Source organism: Cavia porcellus, unplaced genomic scaffold (assembly GCF_034190915.1).
Source record: "Cavia porcellus strain 051 isolate PalLab524CR breed Dunkin Hartley unplaced genomic scaffold, mCavPor4.1 scaffold_1, whole genome shotgun sequence".
In the NCBI taxonomy this organism is placed as follows: Eukaryota; Metazoa; Chordata; class Mammalia; order Rodentia; family Caviidae; genus Cavia; species Cavia porcellus.
The window spans coordinates 20,740,917-20,757,592 of NW_026947484.1; the positions used below are offsets into that span (position 1 = coordinate 20,740,917).

General features: G+C 40.9%; 1 protein-coding gene across 2 annotated transcripts; it reads right to left on the reverse strand.

Annotated features, from left to right (window-relative positions):
* Positions 1 to 7,469: 7,469 nt before the first annotated feature.
* Positions 7,470 to 10,644, reverse strand: LOC100733665 (granzyme B-like). Of its 2 annotated transcripts, XM_063246136.1 has the most exons (6): positions 10,495 to 10,618; positions 10,352 to 10,411; positions 9,340 to 9,478; positions 8,744 to 8,879; positions 8,332 to 8,589; positions 7,470 to 7,726 (listed from the first exon to the last, which is right to left on the reverse strand). In XM_063246136.1, exons 1-6 carry the CDS (start codon positions 10,601 to 10,603, stop codon positions 7,583 to 7,585), a joined length of 846 nt encoding a protein of 281 aa, XP_063102206.1. In that variant the 5' UTR covers positions 10,604 to 10,618; the 3' UTR covers positions 7,470 to 7,582. The 2 variants fall into 2 exon arrangements, with proteins under 2 accessions (XP_063102206.1, XP_003464798.2); XM_003464750.5 differs by lacking the exon at positions 10,352 to 10,411 and having other exon boundaries at positions 10,495 to 10,644.
* Between the last annotated feature and the right edge of the window lie 6,032 nt (positions 10,645 to 16,676).

Sequence of the window (16,676 nt, forward strand, 5' to 3'; positions counted from 1 at the left end):
AGCCATCTCAGCCTCCTAAGCAGCAGACAGCACTGAAAGGGGAGAATCCTGTCCCTCTGGGGAGAAGGACTGAAACAGGAAAGTGAGAGTGCTGACTCCTGCATCTCTAGGATTATCCCTCTCCACTGCCCTGATCTATTCTCTGACAAATTGTTGGGCATCTCATGAAGGTTCTTGGCTTAGAGATGGCTAGAGATTCCTAAAGCACAGAGATTTACATTTGAAAGGTGAAGTACAAGTTTGTGGAACCCTGTGAATGATGACACCTCCTAATGCTGAGATTCACTACTGTGTGTCCAGCAAGCAATATTGGAGAGCTGAGCATTAAACATTATGGGTTGGAGCAATCCATGAGGAATAATATGGAATGAAGGTAAGGAAGGAGGGAGGCCTGGGGAGAAAAGAGGAAGCCACAGTAGGAATGGCCAGCAGTGCAGCTTCACACTAATTGGGGATCAAGGAATAAATAGGACTTCAGGGACAGTCATTCTTCAGATCAATCTATTGTCACTGTGCAGTGGCCTGGGCCCATGGGAGTATTTCTAATGGCTCAGTAAAGATGATGAGGCACAGAGGAGGCCCATTTTGTGCCTGCTATTAGAACTGCTCCATGGTCTTCTTTATCCAAGGCAGGAAGTGGGAGACCTTCATGAAGTCTCCTGGGTGATTCCCAGCCTTTTTTCCATAGGAGAAAAGCCTTGGATCATGTCCTTACAGACAAGGGGACCCCAGAGTCCTCCTGGACAGAGAAGGAAAGCATGGAATACACCTCCTCCTGTTGCTGCTCTTTGAACCTCACCACAGTTGATGACCTCTGTCAGGGGGCTGTGAGCATGCAATCAGGGAAGGGTATGTCTGGCTGCCTCCTTCAGACCAGAGGCTCTACCCTCACCCTGACTTTACTTTCCAGTATTAACCTACCTGAACCTTTCTGCGCAATCCTTGAGATACTCAAGTGATTACACTGAATTCGGTTTACTGCTATTTCCCCACCCTCTGCTCCTATCTATGCAGGGGATGAATTAAACACTGCATTGCTGTAGAGGACAGGCCTTCAAACTCTGGGCTCAGAGCATGAGATATCGACGCTGTCATCTCCCCCACCAAGTTTCTGTTTCCCAGGGTTCTGTGTTTATAGGCAGTGGAAATTTTACCTTGGAAGCAGTCTTTGTTTTCCTTGGGTCTGCCACATAAATCTCAGTGAGAGTGGAGTAGGCATGGATGGAAGATTGGCATTTTGGTTTGTCTTATAATGATAGCTCCACCTCTTGCAGTGTGCTTGCTAGGGGACCCATTAGGTTGATTTTTCTCTTGCCTGCCACCAGGCATGTGTCTCCGAATTCTCCTGGCTCATGGCCTCAAGCAGTCTGAGGAGCTGCACAGATTTAGCCTGCTTGGCCTTTCTCTCCAGCTGATTGTGAACAAGCATGATCGTTTAATTAGCCTCTAGCTTAGACCCTATACCTTCTGGACCTACATACTGTGATCGACATGAGGGCAAGGAGGAAAAGAGCAGGAACCCACGGGGAGCAACATCCCTGTAAGAGAAGAGATATAGCAGCAGAAAGTTTTTCCCCACTTGCAGCAGTATGATGTCATTGGAGAAGGTTCTAGTAGTTTGTTCTAGGTATGTAATGGCTCTCTTCAAACGAACTACCTGCTAGGTCTTTTCTTGTTTCTGGATGTTGTGGGCCCCCAGAATGACACTTATTGAGCTTCACACAGAAGAGCACGGATTTAGGTTGTGAAACCACAGAGGACCTAGTCAGAGCAGGCTTACACCTGCTTTGCTTGGCAGTATTATTGCTATGTCTTGTCACCTGTATCACTTGTTCTGAACACTCACGGTCTGATTCCAAAACTTACCTCTTTTATTTCTAAGCCTTTCATTTTCCAAGTCTTCTTTCCTTCTTTAAGGCAATTGGGATGGGACATGTTTTCTTGCTCTGAGGTAAAGCATTCAGTCCTTTTGAATTTATTTTTATTTTTGAAACATTATCTCACCAACTAGTTAACTTGCCAAGAATAGGCAGAAACATTTGTTTTATACTTTTATTCCTACATGTTTGCAATACACAAGGACTACATCCACTGTAAGAGATTAGTACAGGTGTATAACACAATTAGTTTGTTTGTTTGTTTGTTTCTTTCTTTCTTTTTGTCTTTCTTTCTTTTTTTATCATTACTGAGGATCGAACTCAAAACCACCTGCTTGCAAGGCAGGTTCTTATGCCACTGAGCTAAATCCCCAACCCCCACACATTCAGTTTCTTTATTTTCTCTTCTTCCTTCATCTCCCTTTTATTTTTCCAGCCTCAGAATCATTTATTTATCTTAGAATGCTTGATATAGTTAATTATCATACATTCAAATACTGTGCTGAAACTTTTGATCTTGCTTCCTTTCCTGTTTTCTGATGAGCTCTTACGGGTTTGTGAAAGCCAGGCGTTCCTAAGACTGCAGTTCCTGTAGAAGACAGAAGTCCCCACTGGTTTTTGGCAAATGTGGGCTGGTTGTTCCTCCTCAACTTCCCTTGCAGTGTGCAGCTGTCAGTCCAAATTTCTTTCACACCAGGACACCACCACATCTCTTCATCCTCTGACCATGTAGAACCTGGACAAAGGCCATCTAGGGATGGGAATGGGGCTTTGCCTCATAATCCCCAATGATCTCCTCTGAAAGAAAAGCTGAAGATGGGGTGTCTGGGAGCAGTGTGGTCAAAAGAGAAGACTGGGGAAAGTGAAGGTTGAGGGTAGGATCTGGGGTGCTCTATACCCTGCAGGGCGTACTCATTTTATGTGTGCAAGCTGCATGCTTTGGAGCCAGACCTTTTCTAAATCTCAAATGTTCTCAGAAAGTCAGGGTAGTGCTGGTCTTCTACTTCCTACCTTGGACACATGCCTGGAATTGGGATGACTGACTGTACAGTTTCAGAAGACACTGGGCAGCTGCCTTCATTCCTGTTTTCTCACTGAATGTTACAAGTCTGTTTGAACATCTGTTAATTTCTGGATTGGTGGCACTTTCTAACAATCTTCCTATATGATTATGAGGTTCAATTCTCCAAAATCCTAATGACATAGGTCTAACAATTTCTATGTTCCCAAGAGTTGTTTTAGGGTATATATCTGATGTGTAATCAACATTTCATCAGTGCTTGATGGGCCAGTGTATTGTGGTGGCATGGAAGGGCCATACAATTTTAGGAGGAGGGAGTGGTCCCCAAGGCAGGGTCCACAAGGGAAGCCAGCAAGGCAGAGGTAGAAAAGATCATTAGAGTGAAGCTGCAAAGTCCTAAGGTGGAGCCAGGGTAATTGAAAAGTGGATACAGTCATCAAAACACCTCTGAGTCTAGCTGCACCCTGAGATTCTCTTAAGGGCAGGGATTGGGGTGGTTGGGCACTGGATAGTACAACTGGGTCTGTGACACTGGCCCCACACAGGCTGTTGGTCTAAGCCGCCCTGTTCTGGTATTGAGTAACACGATTTAAATACTTACTTTTGTTGCTTCACATTCACTGCTTTATGTGATCTTGATTTGGTTTTTTAATATTTTTCTGAGGACAACTCATTTCTGGATAATGCAAGAAATTCTGTGGAGAGTCTAACATGTATAAAATCATTTGAGAACACCCTCCTTTTGAAACCCTGGGATGTGTCCAGCCAGCTTTGAATTTGTGAGTCTGGGTATGGGATTGGATCTGTGGTTAGAAAACTCCTGGGTGAGACAAAGGAGAAAATTCCAGACCAAAGCTAGTGCACAGTGCAAACTTATGAGGCCTGGGGGCCACAGACATAAGCCATGTCAAATGGTCTAGATTTTTTCTTAAGAAGAAAAGTTTGGGAATCAAAATTCACTGAATCATATTAAATCATTGTTTACTCTGTTGCAATGAGTAACGTATTTGCTTAGATGTTCATTATTTAGCATTTCATGATCCCAGAAAATAGTCTTCCAAATGCCCACCTCTGAATGCAAGAGCTTTTGGGTAGGTATTCTTGATCTAAGGCCATTCCATCAGCAGTAGTTCTCACTTCTTGGCTTGTGAATACATACCTCCCATCTGTATCTATCATCACGAGGTGAGACTCTGTGTGTCTTTATGTCCCAATTTCCCTTTTTTTCAGGGGATGCCATTCAACTGGAGCTTAGTCCTGGCTTCAAACTCTCTGAGGATATGTGTGGAATGAATGTTGGCACTCAGGTTTTGCAGTTCAGGAGCCTAGATCATTCCACTCCTGATTCTCATTGGGTATTGTTCAGTGTTGTCTGTGAATCTATTAACTGTTCCTCTGTTTTAGGGTTGAGGCTGCTCTCTTGCTGGTCTCTGCTGGAGAAATTTCCTATGCCTTCATGTAATTTTTTGAGTCACAAAAGTGAAGAGATGCTTGTGTTTCTGGAAATCTCAGTAGTGTGTATACATAATTAGTAGTGTGTATACATCACACTGATCTCAATTAGTAGTGTATATTTCAGAATTCCTAAGTGGAAATTTCAGATGCTCTGAGTACAAAGTATCAGAATTATTAAATTGTTATGTTGATAAGCCTTACTAAATCATTCCAAATTATATATATATATATATATATATATATATATATATATATCATCTCTTAAAACACCATAAATAGCTTCAAGAACAGAATTTTTGAAATTATTTTTAAGTATCATTTGATTAAGTAAATCCTGGCATGGAAAAATATAGTACTTGGTGAAAGCCATGGGAATTTATATGGATTTGTATCTTAGTGTGCTTGAGAGGATATACCAGCTACTTTAGATATGTTATATAAAACTCCATTGTGGGAGATAGCTATTACTAAACTACATGTGTAGATACAGGAAGATGAGAAACCTTAGATAGTATGTCAAGGAAAATGGAGGTAACAGTTCACATCTATGTCAAAATGCAAACTTACATTCCTTTTCCTTGCAGATAATAAAAGTCACAAATTGGTAGATCTCAACTCAGTTGTCCTGGTAAGGTAAACTGGTGAAGTCAGGATACCCCAGTGATGGCCTTACATTGACTTTCATTCACTGTTACTAAGGGTCAATTCAGGGAATCCTATCTTCCCTTAGATATCAGGATCAATAATCTACCCATCATCATGGCGGATATAAACAGATGACAGTGTCCTTGTTATTGAGGAGGTAAGACCAATAGACCAGCAAAGTTCAAGATTGTGGAGATGGAGCCAAAACATGGACTGAGAGTTAGAAGACCAGGGCTGCTGGTAGGCAGATGGTTGGGGAACCTGCTTCAGTCCAAGCTCTCTCCTAACTTTTGCATTACATTTGGTCATCACTATCTTTTCCTGGGACTCTGTTTCTTTCTCTTCTTTTAGAGTAGCATTGGGACCAATCTACATTAATCCATTTCAAAGGAGTTTAAACTACAAACCCATTTCCCCAAAGTAAATAAAACCCAGAAGTATTCATGTATATGACTGGGAAACATTTTAAATATTGTTTGTTTGTTTATTTATTTATTTATTTATTTTTTGCTTTGTGGATTTTCATTTTTTTTTCCTGAGGAAGGAGCCAGAACATCAGTAGGTATTAGGGGCAGGAATTTTGGTTTTCAGGCTCAAGTCAGAAGCTGATTTTTCCTTGTAAACTACACAAGACAATTATGAGACTATGATGTAGCATGCTTTCTAAACAAGATGGGAGAAGGCATGCCTTTGAGAATTACATGGTGTCAGAGTGAAATTTAACTCTGTGCCACAAAAGAATGTAGTATTTTGTGTATTTGGGACATAGAGGCATTAAGATTGAGCCGAATTCTGCCAGGCACTGTGGAGTATTAGTGACCTGACTGGCAGTTCCAGGTGAAGAGAATGTTCAGAAAGGTAAACCCAGCACCCAAAGGACAAAATGCCATGCACTTTGTGTTCTCTAAGCTATGCACTTCTCAACAAAGTGAAGCTTGGATAATATTAGATATAATGGATGTATCAATAACCATGATGACTTAAATATTATAGATATTTCCCCATTTTCTTCTGTGGTGGCCTCCCAGACTCAAGTTTGATTCTTAAGAGGAGGGCACTGTAGTACTGTCAGGGATTATGGTTCCCAGCAGGTTTACTGGGTATGTGTGTTTCCTGTAATTGGATTTTGTATGATAACATGTATATCTGATTCTTTTCAAACAAATGAAAATAAGCCTGCCTCATTATCTTATCACCTAGGAGTCCTCTTTTGAATCAATTAGCAACTTCCTATCTGAAAAGTGTGTGACTAAGGTCATTTTTAAATCTCATACAATTTTGATGTATCATGTGATAATGTTGATAGAAACTGTAAGAAGAAATATAAAGAAGATATTTTATTTCACAGATTTTCCACACAGGCCTCATGGGGCAATCTGGAGGATGGAGAGGGAGTTTATTTGGAAAGCCTGTGACCATTCCATCTTCACTGGGATCTATGATTATGTTCATCATAGAACCTAAAACCTAGAACTATTTTTTGTTTTGTACTTAGGACTGAACTCAGTACCTTGTGATTGCCTGGCAAGTCCCTTGCCAGATGAGATAATCCCAGGCTCTGGCCTAGCACATTGTACACACTACTACAGAAACCATTCCAGTCTTGTCACAGTCAGGAGGAGATTATATTTTTAAAGCCAGGAAAGGCTCTTGGAATTCTAATAAAGAAATTTCAGTCTACCAACTCCAGTGAAACTCATGTCATGAATAAAGTGTTAAACCAGTATATGTAGTTGTGGCGCATGAAGGTTATCCTAATTCCAGTCAGAACAATAGCTAAGCAGAATAAAGGCCACCACCCAGTTCTGAACCAAGGTTTTATTAACTTGTGAGGAGAGACAGGTCCTGGATTGGGAGGTTTGAAGAGGTTACATTATCAAATCAGTGTGGCCTCCTAAGGAGAGTAGTTGGTCAACAGTGACAACTCTTGGGGGAATAAAAATGGGCAGCCAGGTGGCTGTAAGCTAAGATAAGCCTTGATCTTAGAGCAGAATGGAGAAGAAAATTTCAGGTGAAGGTGAAGAGTCAGTCAGGTTACCCTGCACTCCATGTGCATCCCTAAAGCTGTGGGAGAGAAATGTCCTGCTCAGGAATACCATTCCTCTACCAAGCCTGATGGGGTCCAGTTGTGACCTCTGTGGTTCCTGGCTGAACTCCAGGACCCATGAAATCATACCCTTACCCTCTACATGTGACACAAAGGAAGTCACATGTTCCACTGGAGCCCTAGGAAGAAAGATGTTCCCTTTTTCTTCAGTTGGTGCTTAACTTTAGCCCTTGCAAAAAGAGAGGCTGTAGAGAAGCTAAAGTGTATAAGGAGGAGATTGCTAAGAGTTTTGAGAGGGGATTTGGAAAGGTATTGAGTGGAGAAGGAGTGGAGAAGGCAGAAATCATCAGAACTGTGTCACTGTCCTGCTTACCACAGAGTTGGTCCCCATGAACCAATGTAAGTGAGCAAACAAAAACTAGCCTTCCACTGAGATGAAACATTTATTTAGTTGCTGGTATCTGTTCTAGAGTGATTCTAGACGCAGATTCAGGTAAGACAATTGCTGATAGAGGGGATTTACTTTGCTGTGAGTTGTCAGCTCTGTTTCATGGTTTTCTTTATCCAGTGTAGAAAACATGAGACTTTGGTAAAGATACTTGGTGTCATTCCATTTTTACGTCCATAGCAGACAATGCCAATTGCCACATTATTACACACCAGGGGGGCTCCGGCGTCACCCTGTAAATAGAGAGAGTCTGTGAACCATGGCACCACTTCACTTCTCACTTCCATTATCCCAAACTGTCTCATGCAGTATTGATTGTAAGGTGTGCTTGTGAGAGGTTAGAGGGAACTATAGGCTCTTAGCTGCTGAGCTCTGACTATGGACCTTTTCACTCTTGGATCCAGCCTTTGTCTTCATCCCCAGGTCTGGACCTCACCCCTGTAGAGTTGTGAGGACCATTCATTACTGGCCAGGGTGGCTGATGACCAAGTCTGACAATGAGCACAGATGATGAGCTCATTGACAACGAGGGCTTCAGTCTCCTAGGAGGTTATATTTCCTGCATACCAGGGAAAAGTTATTCTCATGCCTGTGCCATGAGCTCATGTCATGTGTTGCAAACTGAAGCTTCCAGTGGGGTTTCCTTCATCAGAGGCCCATTAGTAAAAAGGTATCAGCTTAGAACCTCCCAGCTCAGACTGCTCCCTTCTTCTCTTTTCTGGGAGAAACATAACAGCCTATGGGATGAAGGAATCCATGATGCTTGAGTCTCATGGTATTAGATCTGTCCCAAACACTCTTTCCCACAAAGCCAATTGTGACATATGGCTCCTCTTACCTTATTCGAAGTATTTTTAATATTTGGGTCTCCCACACAAATCTGAGTAGCACGATTATACATTTTAAAGCGCTCCTCACACATCTGGTCCTTCTGCACTATCATCTCCACTTCCTGCAGTGTTCTTGAATGTGTTTCCTCTGGAGTAAAATTTCCCCATCCAGCCACCTGGCACCGGGCACCTGGATTCACCTCTGTCCTGCGCTCGGGCAGGTGGAGGAGCTGCACAGCTTTAGTCAGCTTGGCCCTTTTCTCCAGCTGGTGGAAAATAAGTAAGGAAGTCCAGTTCAGTGTATGCTCCTGGGTATGCACAGTGTGATGGACATGATGGCAAAGAGGGCAGGGGCAGGGTGACAGTGGAAGTGGCAACCATTCTTGAGGAGAGCAAGAGTGACAAGGACATGTGCCTTACCTTCAGCAGCATGATGTCGTTGATGTGTTTTTTCCGATTATAGTCTGGGTGGGGAAATGCGTTTTGTACACGGAAGACCTGCTGGGTATCCTCTTGTTCCTCTATGTTGTGGGCCCCCAAGGTGACCTCTATTTGGCTGTACAAGAGACAAGTGGATTGGTGGATGGGGAGGGACAAAAGACACAACCCAGGATCTGTAAAAGCAGGCCACAGCTGAAACAGGGCATAGCTGTAGAGCACAGAGGGCAACCTGCCTCAATGGCTGTGCCTCCTTCTTAGTACTGAGGGTGGACACCTTGGGCACCAGAGGTTCTCAGTGGTCAGTGCCTCCAGGAAAGGACATGAAACTGCTTTTCCTTGCATGGTTATGCAAAAGTATGGTCCTGGGTCTACATGTAATCAGGTTTGACTGCCCTGGTTTTCCTTATATCAGGAATTCTTTGGTGCCACCTTGCTTCTCTCCCCTTGGTATATGATGAACTTTTCTCAGTCTTACCAGACCTCCTCATGGTTATGTCCATGAGCTCAGCGAGCTCCCTAGAAAAAGGGCTCTGAAAGTGTTTCCTGTAGACTGTGGACAGTTTTTCCTTTCTCACCTCCCCAAACAGTGAGCAGCTGTCAGCACAAAGTCCTCTTGAATCAGGAAGCCACCACATATTTCACTAGAATTAATCTTAAGGTAAGCCATGTAGGGGTGGGAGTGGGGTTTGGCTTCATGTCCCCCGATGATCTCTCCTGAAAACAAGGAGAAGACTGGGTGCAGCCACTGAGTCCTTGAACAAGTATCTACTCACAGTCTGTGAACCTGCAATTGGGCATTTGGGAGCCTGCAATTTCTTGAAGTGGACAGGAACCTACAGGAAAATGACTCAACTTGTTCTCCAAAGTGCAGGAAATTGAGTCTTGTTCTACTTGTCCTTTTCTTTTGTTTGATTGGAGATGACTATATGTATCAGGAGAAAATAAAATCTCTGAAGCTTTTCATCATTGCTCTGCTAAATTTTTACATCCCTTGAGTAAATAAAACCTTTCTGAGTCCTGTGATGTCTAGGAGGGTGATGCTTACTTCTGGCAGCCCTCTAGGTGTACTGTAGATGTGGTCTTATCCTCTTTCCTAAGGCCTGACATTTAGAGGGTGTCTCAGATCTGTTCCCTGGCAGCATGAAGAAAGAGCTGCAGTTAGTGTCCGGTGAGTAGAGCAGTGCAGATGGAATTCTGGAAAGCAAAGAAGTGTGACTCTGCCTCTGTGGCTCCTACTGGAAAGCAGAGGAGCCACTGAAGTCCAGAGGAGGTAAGTAGAGCAGGAGAAAGTTAGTAACAGTGAGGAGAGGCACAAAGAGTGTTCTGAGGAGAGAGACTCCATGCATTCTGGGGAACTCTGGGCATCTCTGCTAGGCAGATGAATACAAAGCCTTTCCCCTCCCCTGACCTGGAAGACCGGCTTATTCTGCCCTGTTTAGGAGTGCTTGATATTTTCTTCTTTTTACTTCTCATCTGCACGAACTTTGAAGAAAGACTCTCTAGATGTGCAAGCTGAGCCTTACTGAGGGTACAGTATCCACTGGCTCTTCTTGAAAACAAACTCCAGTAGCTTATGCAGTGTCCTACCTGGTTCCTTCTGGCGGGATTGGAGTTCAGTTTCAGAGCAATGCTGGCAGACAGAAGACTCTGGGGGTATTGCATAGGGACAGGAGATTTACAGTCTCTGTGCAATAAGATTGGACCTCTGGAGGGTGGAGATGGTTACTCACCTGCCTCTGCTCTGGGGAGCAGAAAAAAGGCCAACAGGAGCAGGAGCAGCTGCATCTTCCCAAGAAGCAAGAAGCGACTCCAAGTCAGAGCTTCTGAAGATTTTTCCATGTTGTCTTTTATCCCCAACAGAGGAAAGGGGAGGAGTTTGCACAGTGACCACATGTTTAACACTGGTTTTGTGGTGCTTTACCCTGAGAAGCTTTCTAAAACAACACACTGCTGCCACTGTCTCCGGTCATCATGACACCTTTCAAGTGTATGAGACCCATACAATGACCACAGCTGATGAGTCAGATCAAATCATATGTTCCTGTCCTCACCAGAAACCCAGGCGAGCAAGGTGGGTCTGCAGGATGTGTTATTGGCCAGGACATTCTCATAAACCTGGGTTCCCAGTGACAGAATTATCAATGCCAGGTTTCATCAGGGTAGTTTTAGAAGCATTTGAGTATTATGACCATCTCTTGTGCTAGGAGCAAGCATGCTGGAGAGTGAGCTGCCCATCTGATGAAAGAGACAGAAACCCAGTAACACAATTTCAGGAAGGCCACAGTGGAGCAATGTACTTAGGAATACCAAAGTGTGGCCAGCATCCACTCAATCAATCTGGTGCCTCTGATATCATCATTGCCTCCTTCTATGGGAATCCTAAACATTTCTTATTTAATTGTAAACATTGAGTGTGACAGAGTAGGCCTCTCTTCTCAATATTTTTTCAACAAAATGTCTGCACTTGGCATTTTTAGTCTAAATTAGCAAATTGCTGTGGGTCCTTGCAATTCAGTCTGTGTCTTGACATAGGTTACTCCCTTTGCATTGGTTGTGCTGTTGTGGATCCCAGTAGAAAAATTTGATTTAGTAATTTAAGTTTCCTGTTCATGTTTTACATGTTTTTCTATTAGGAGTATTACACTTGAGAAGAAAACATTCTGGTGTATCTTCCTTCTCAATAGAGGACCATCACAATTTATCAAAGTTCAGCTTGTTTTTAACTGAACTTTCCCAGTAGTAAGCAATTAGAAGGCAAAATTTTCTTTCTTACTGTAATTATAATACATATTCATTAAGAATATTTAGAGAGCAGGAAGGAAAAATAGCATAGCATTCCCCCAGACAATTGAAAATTTTATTATACATATTTGTGTTACATAATGATCATACTTATTGTGAGAATTTTTTGTGTAATGCATTTTATTTCTTCTTGTCCTCTTGTCTCTTCTCTTTCCCCTCCTTACAACTCTTAGTCCTCTTCTTATCTGAAAAAAATCTATCACTGTTTCTTGTTATGTATCTTTTATTTGGCTCTTTATTTATACTTTAGGTTTCTTATAAAAGAGAAACCATGTGATCTTTAATGTTGTGTTGATTGATTACTTAACATCATGGTCCTAAGTACAACCATTTTTACAAATGACTCATGTTTGTCCTGCTTATAGAAGAGAAGTACTCCTTTGTGTTCAATGCCATGTTTTTAAAAATTCATCTAATCCTGGATAGACAAACAGTGTGCTTCTAAGTTATAGCTGCTATGAATTGTGCTACTATGAACATGGATATGAGTATATTACAGTAATAACGTTTCTCATTCTTTTAGGAAGATAGGGAAACTGCTATCTTTAGAAGGGAGGCGACTGGGCTGAATAGAAGTTTTAGTTTTCTGAGGAATCACTGTACTGATTTCTATAGTCACATATACAGCCCATTAAACTTATGCTGTGAGCACGTTAACTCAGTGCAATGCTGCATATACACTGCAATTTACTTCCTATTGTACTCATTCATAATTAATCTTACAATGTAAACATTTTAAACACATTTAAAATATCCAATTACTCAGTATTACCTTAATAATTTTTCATAGTCTTATTAAAAAAATTTAATATACAATAAATGTCTAAAGTTTTACACTAAAAAATAAACATAAAGTTTAAATTATTAAACTCTTCCAGAACTTGGCTCAGTTACATAAAAAAATTACCTGATTTTCTTCACTGATTAATACTTAGCTTTAACGTTTTGAAGTATGATCTAATACTTTTGTCATGTTATATTTGCATTGAAAAATTTAACAAGGGATGATGATAAACACATTTTTGTCTCATTTTTAAAACTGAGGGGAAGTTAACAAGTTACATGTGTAACTATTTCCAAGCATACAATTCAGTAGAATTTATGGCATTCAAAATGTGCATTTCAAAATTCAAAATATTTCTAGCACCTTGAACGTTGTATAAATAGAAAATGACTGCTCCCCATTAACCTTTACCTCTTCGTCCTGCTCACTGCAATGCTAATTTTTTTCTCTCTGCACTTGTCTATTTTGAATATTGCATGGCTGGATCATGTTTCTAAAATCATTCTTTAAATCTTTGGAAAGTTTAAACTATTTACATTTAAAAGGATTACTTATAATGAAGGGTTTTTTATGACAATGTGCTACTTGCTTTTTGTGTCATGTTAAGACTCTGAATTTGCAGGTATGAGTTCTTAACTACATACGCACAGATCGTAAGTGGTCCTTAAGATCTCCTGAGGACATAATGGGAACTGGAATTAGAGGGACTGGTATCAGTTCAAATGGTTGTGTTAGGTTCTTTCTCTCCAGAAATCTCACTGTTGCTCTAGTCATCACAGAATCAGTAAGACAAGGGCTTCATTTTTCCCTATATTTTATAATGGGTTAAATGAACAGGAATTAGTTAGTTGTGAGAGGTTTCCCAGCCTGGGTGCTGTAAAATGTTTCTGAAGGAAGGATATTTATGGCACTGTCAACTGCTAGCTCAACCATAAAAATCTGAAGAAGTAAGGTAAAGGTACATCATAGCAATCCTGAAATAATGTGTGACTATTACTTAGTAGCAGAATGTATGAAACAACCAAAAATATAAAAGGCATCATTATTAATACATACTTTACCGTGTTTTAACAGGGATTTATTTAGTTTATCCAACTGCAGTTTTCATATCCTGCACTGGACTTACATTTAAACATTCTAAGATGAAGCAGTCAGAGATATTAAGTGATGTACCAATAGTCAAATGGTTGCTGAGAGTTTCATGCACACACACACACACACACACACAAAAAAAAAAAAAAAAAAAAAAAAACCTCACACAAACACAAAACACACACCGAAGATGCATGCTTACTATTCTGAAAACTGTCTATCACTCTTAGAAGTCGTCAAAACAACACTGTACAGATTTCAGGTCAGCAAAAGGAAGTGATTTCATAATTAGAATTGTGTTTCGAATGGTCACTCTAGTAAGTCTAGATATTTTCTTTTCAGGAAGTTCTTGCAATAGAGGCAGGAGTATATCTTAGAATGCTGGCAGTTTCCAGTGGGTTTTGGGGAGAAAGATCACTAGAAAGGTTTCAATGGGGCTCTGAGTTTATCTGTCAGTTGAAAGAGTCTGAGGTTTAGAATTCTGGACTTTGTTTCAGTTACATGGCTCAGTTGCCTATTTCTGGATTTTATGATCTAATTTGACAGAGACAATATAGGCTACATAAAAGGCCTTTAAATTATTTTTAACTATAATGTCAGTTACAATGGGAAATGTGATTCTCATCACGGCTATGTGAATCTCTATCTATCTCTAACTTTCTATATGCAATACTTCTCTCTGTGTTTCTATACATTTTCATATACATTGCCATACCTATATGCATATTAAATATATGTTTTTGTGTGTGGTTACTTATGCAGAAAGTACATCTAGATTTTTTTTCTGTGTGTTCATGTACATCATTCTATATGGTTTTGTTTCTTGTATGTCTTCATTTTTACCTTTTCAATCATAGCCTAGAACACCTGTGTTGCAGGAGACATTTTTTCACTCAGAATTTTTGAAGTCAGCTGCTTCACCCTGATTATGAAGATGACCTGGATCATTAAGATATTCTGCTACCATATTCTCCATGAACAAAAAGAAGGCAGGTGGCAGGTACCTAAAAGATGACATTATCCCAATGTGAAAATGAGTTTTATACTGGTTGTTTGTGAGTATATTGGATGAGGGGTCCTTGTGGACAAGCGTAACTAGACAACCCTCCAGTTGGCATTAGGATGACAGAGAAAGATTGCTCACTATACTTGAGCCAAGAACAGCCTAAAAACATGGATACAGTGTCAACAGTTTGTCTCATAGCACAAGTGTGGTCTGTACATTAAACGCTGTCTGAATTTGATGGGTAACTGTGGGCTTGGAAAGCAAATATGTAGCATTAACCATTATGGTTTGTGGGTTCGGGCTGTTGTTCAATTTTCTGGTGCTACGTGAGATTCTTTGAATCTAATGTTCTTTTAAATATGTATGGTACATGGTGTGACTTCCGTGTTTGAGTTTACACTACACTTTTAGGTAAACCATAAAATGTGACTGCTCTTTTTTTGGTTTTACTCCCTGTATGCCTGCATCTCACAGTGCGTATGCATTTGGAAACCTGTTGCCTAGAAGTTCTACCCAGTCTTTCTAATTTCCTATTTGCTGTACTAACTTAAAATGTGACAATGCTCCTTGCTGTACTCTAAGAAAATAGCTTTGTTATATGTGTATTATAACAAAACCTGTAACATGGGCTTACTGTATGTGTTTTCCTTCTTATGTCTTTGGATTACCTAATTGATATATCAATCAATGCTCTTCTCTGTACGGAATTGTAAAACCTTAACGAATTGATATTTTAACCATTGTTGCCCTCTAAAAACAACAGAAGTTGTGCTAAAACAACCTAACAAGTGTTGTTAATCACTGTTTGGTGCCTCTATTCTCCCCTAAAGAGATAAAGAAAACTAGGATGGCGCTCTAATTAAAACTTCTTTGAAGTAACTTGCCTATGTGCAGGGAGATATGCTTATTAGCATAACCCTTTACCTGACCTTGATGCCCCTCCACAGAGAGAGAGAAAAACATAACTGCCATTTTTTCCATTCTGTATGGCACCTTATTGCCTCCCCTCTTCCCTTACCTATCTATCTAGGCTAGGCCATAAAGATTTTGGGTTTCTGGTGACCTCTTCCTGACCCAGTGGTGGTCTGTCATAAAATGTGCCTTAGCTTGCAGGAAATTACAGGAAAATGTTGTGGCTTAACACTAATGCACCAAAAGGGTTAAGTTCCAAATCATTGTGAAGGATTAAGTTTTAGCTTCTTATAACATTTGACCCCTTCCCCCCTGTTAGTGTTAACTAGCTGTCCTGAGATAATTAGCTTTATACTTGCTTCTGCATATGTTTTTGCAGGTAATTCTTATCTGCAGGATGGGAGTAACTCAGAAGGCGCCAGAAGCTCCCAAGGTTGTCAGAACTAAGTGGACAACTATACAGTTTCCAAATTTGGGTCAACAAGTTTAATGGCTCTGCAGGTTTCTTTGTCCCCCCGCCCTTTTCCTCCAGCCTCTTTTTAAAGTCCTCCCTTCAGTCTCTGGCACGCAGTCTCCAAATTAGCTCCTGGAGACTCATTACCTGACCTGGAAATAAAGCCTTTGTTTCCCACATTTCAGTCTCTTGCTTCCTTTTATTATACACTGCTGTCTGAGTTATTACATTTGGGGGCCGCCCTGGATGGGAGCAAGACCCTAGATTCATTTCTGAACATTTGAAAGTAAGTACTCTGGAGGGTTTGTTTGGGCTGTGGTCAATTTGTAATGTTGAGGGGATGCCCTCAATTTGGGAGTGAGAACCTCCCAAGGACAGAGTCAATTGGTTATTCGAATGAATTCCATCCCTTTGTGACTCTGCCTCGGGTGCGGAATCACTCCATTGGGAAGGGGATGCCCTCCATTTGGGGGGCGAAGACAGAGTCAATTGTTTTTTGGTTTTGGGAAGAACTTTCTTCCATTTCTGACTCTTCCCCATGGTGGGGAACCTCTCTGTTCGTTAATTTGTTAATTCCTCCACATCCCAAAATTTGACTAATTTTTAAGCAAAGGCCATTTTGCTGCAGCTTGTCTTGTCTTGTATGTCTGTTTGTGTGTCCATTTGTTCTAATTGTTCTCATTTTGGTTACCCCAAATCTAACAGAACATTCTCTCCTAGGAACCACTTCTATGAGCCCATAATGGACAAAGGGATTTAGATATTGATGTGCAGTGTTTTTGTACGTTAGAATTGTTTGCTTCTTTAAATTTGTTACTAACTTAGGAGCTTGCTACCCATTTCTGTTGTAGGATCTGAATGG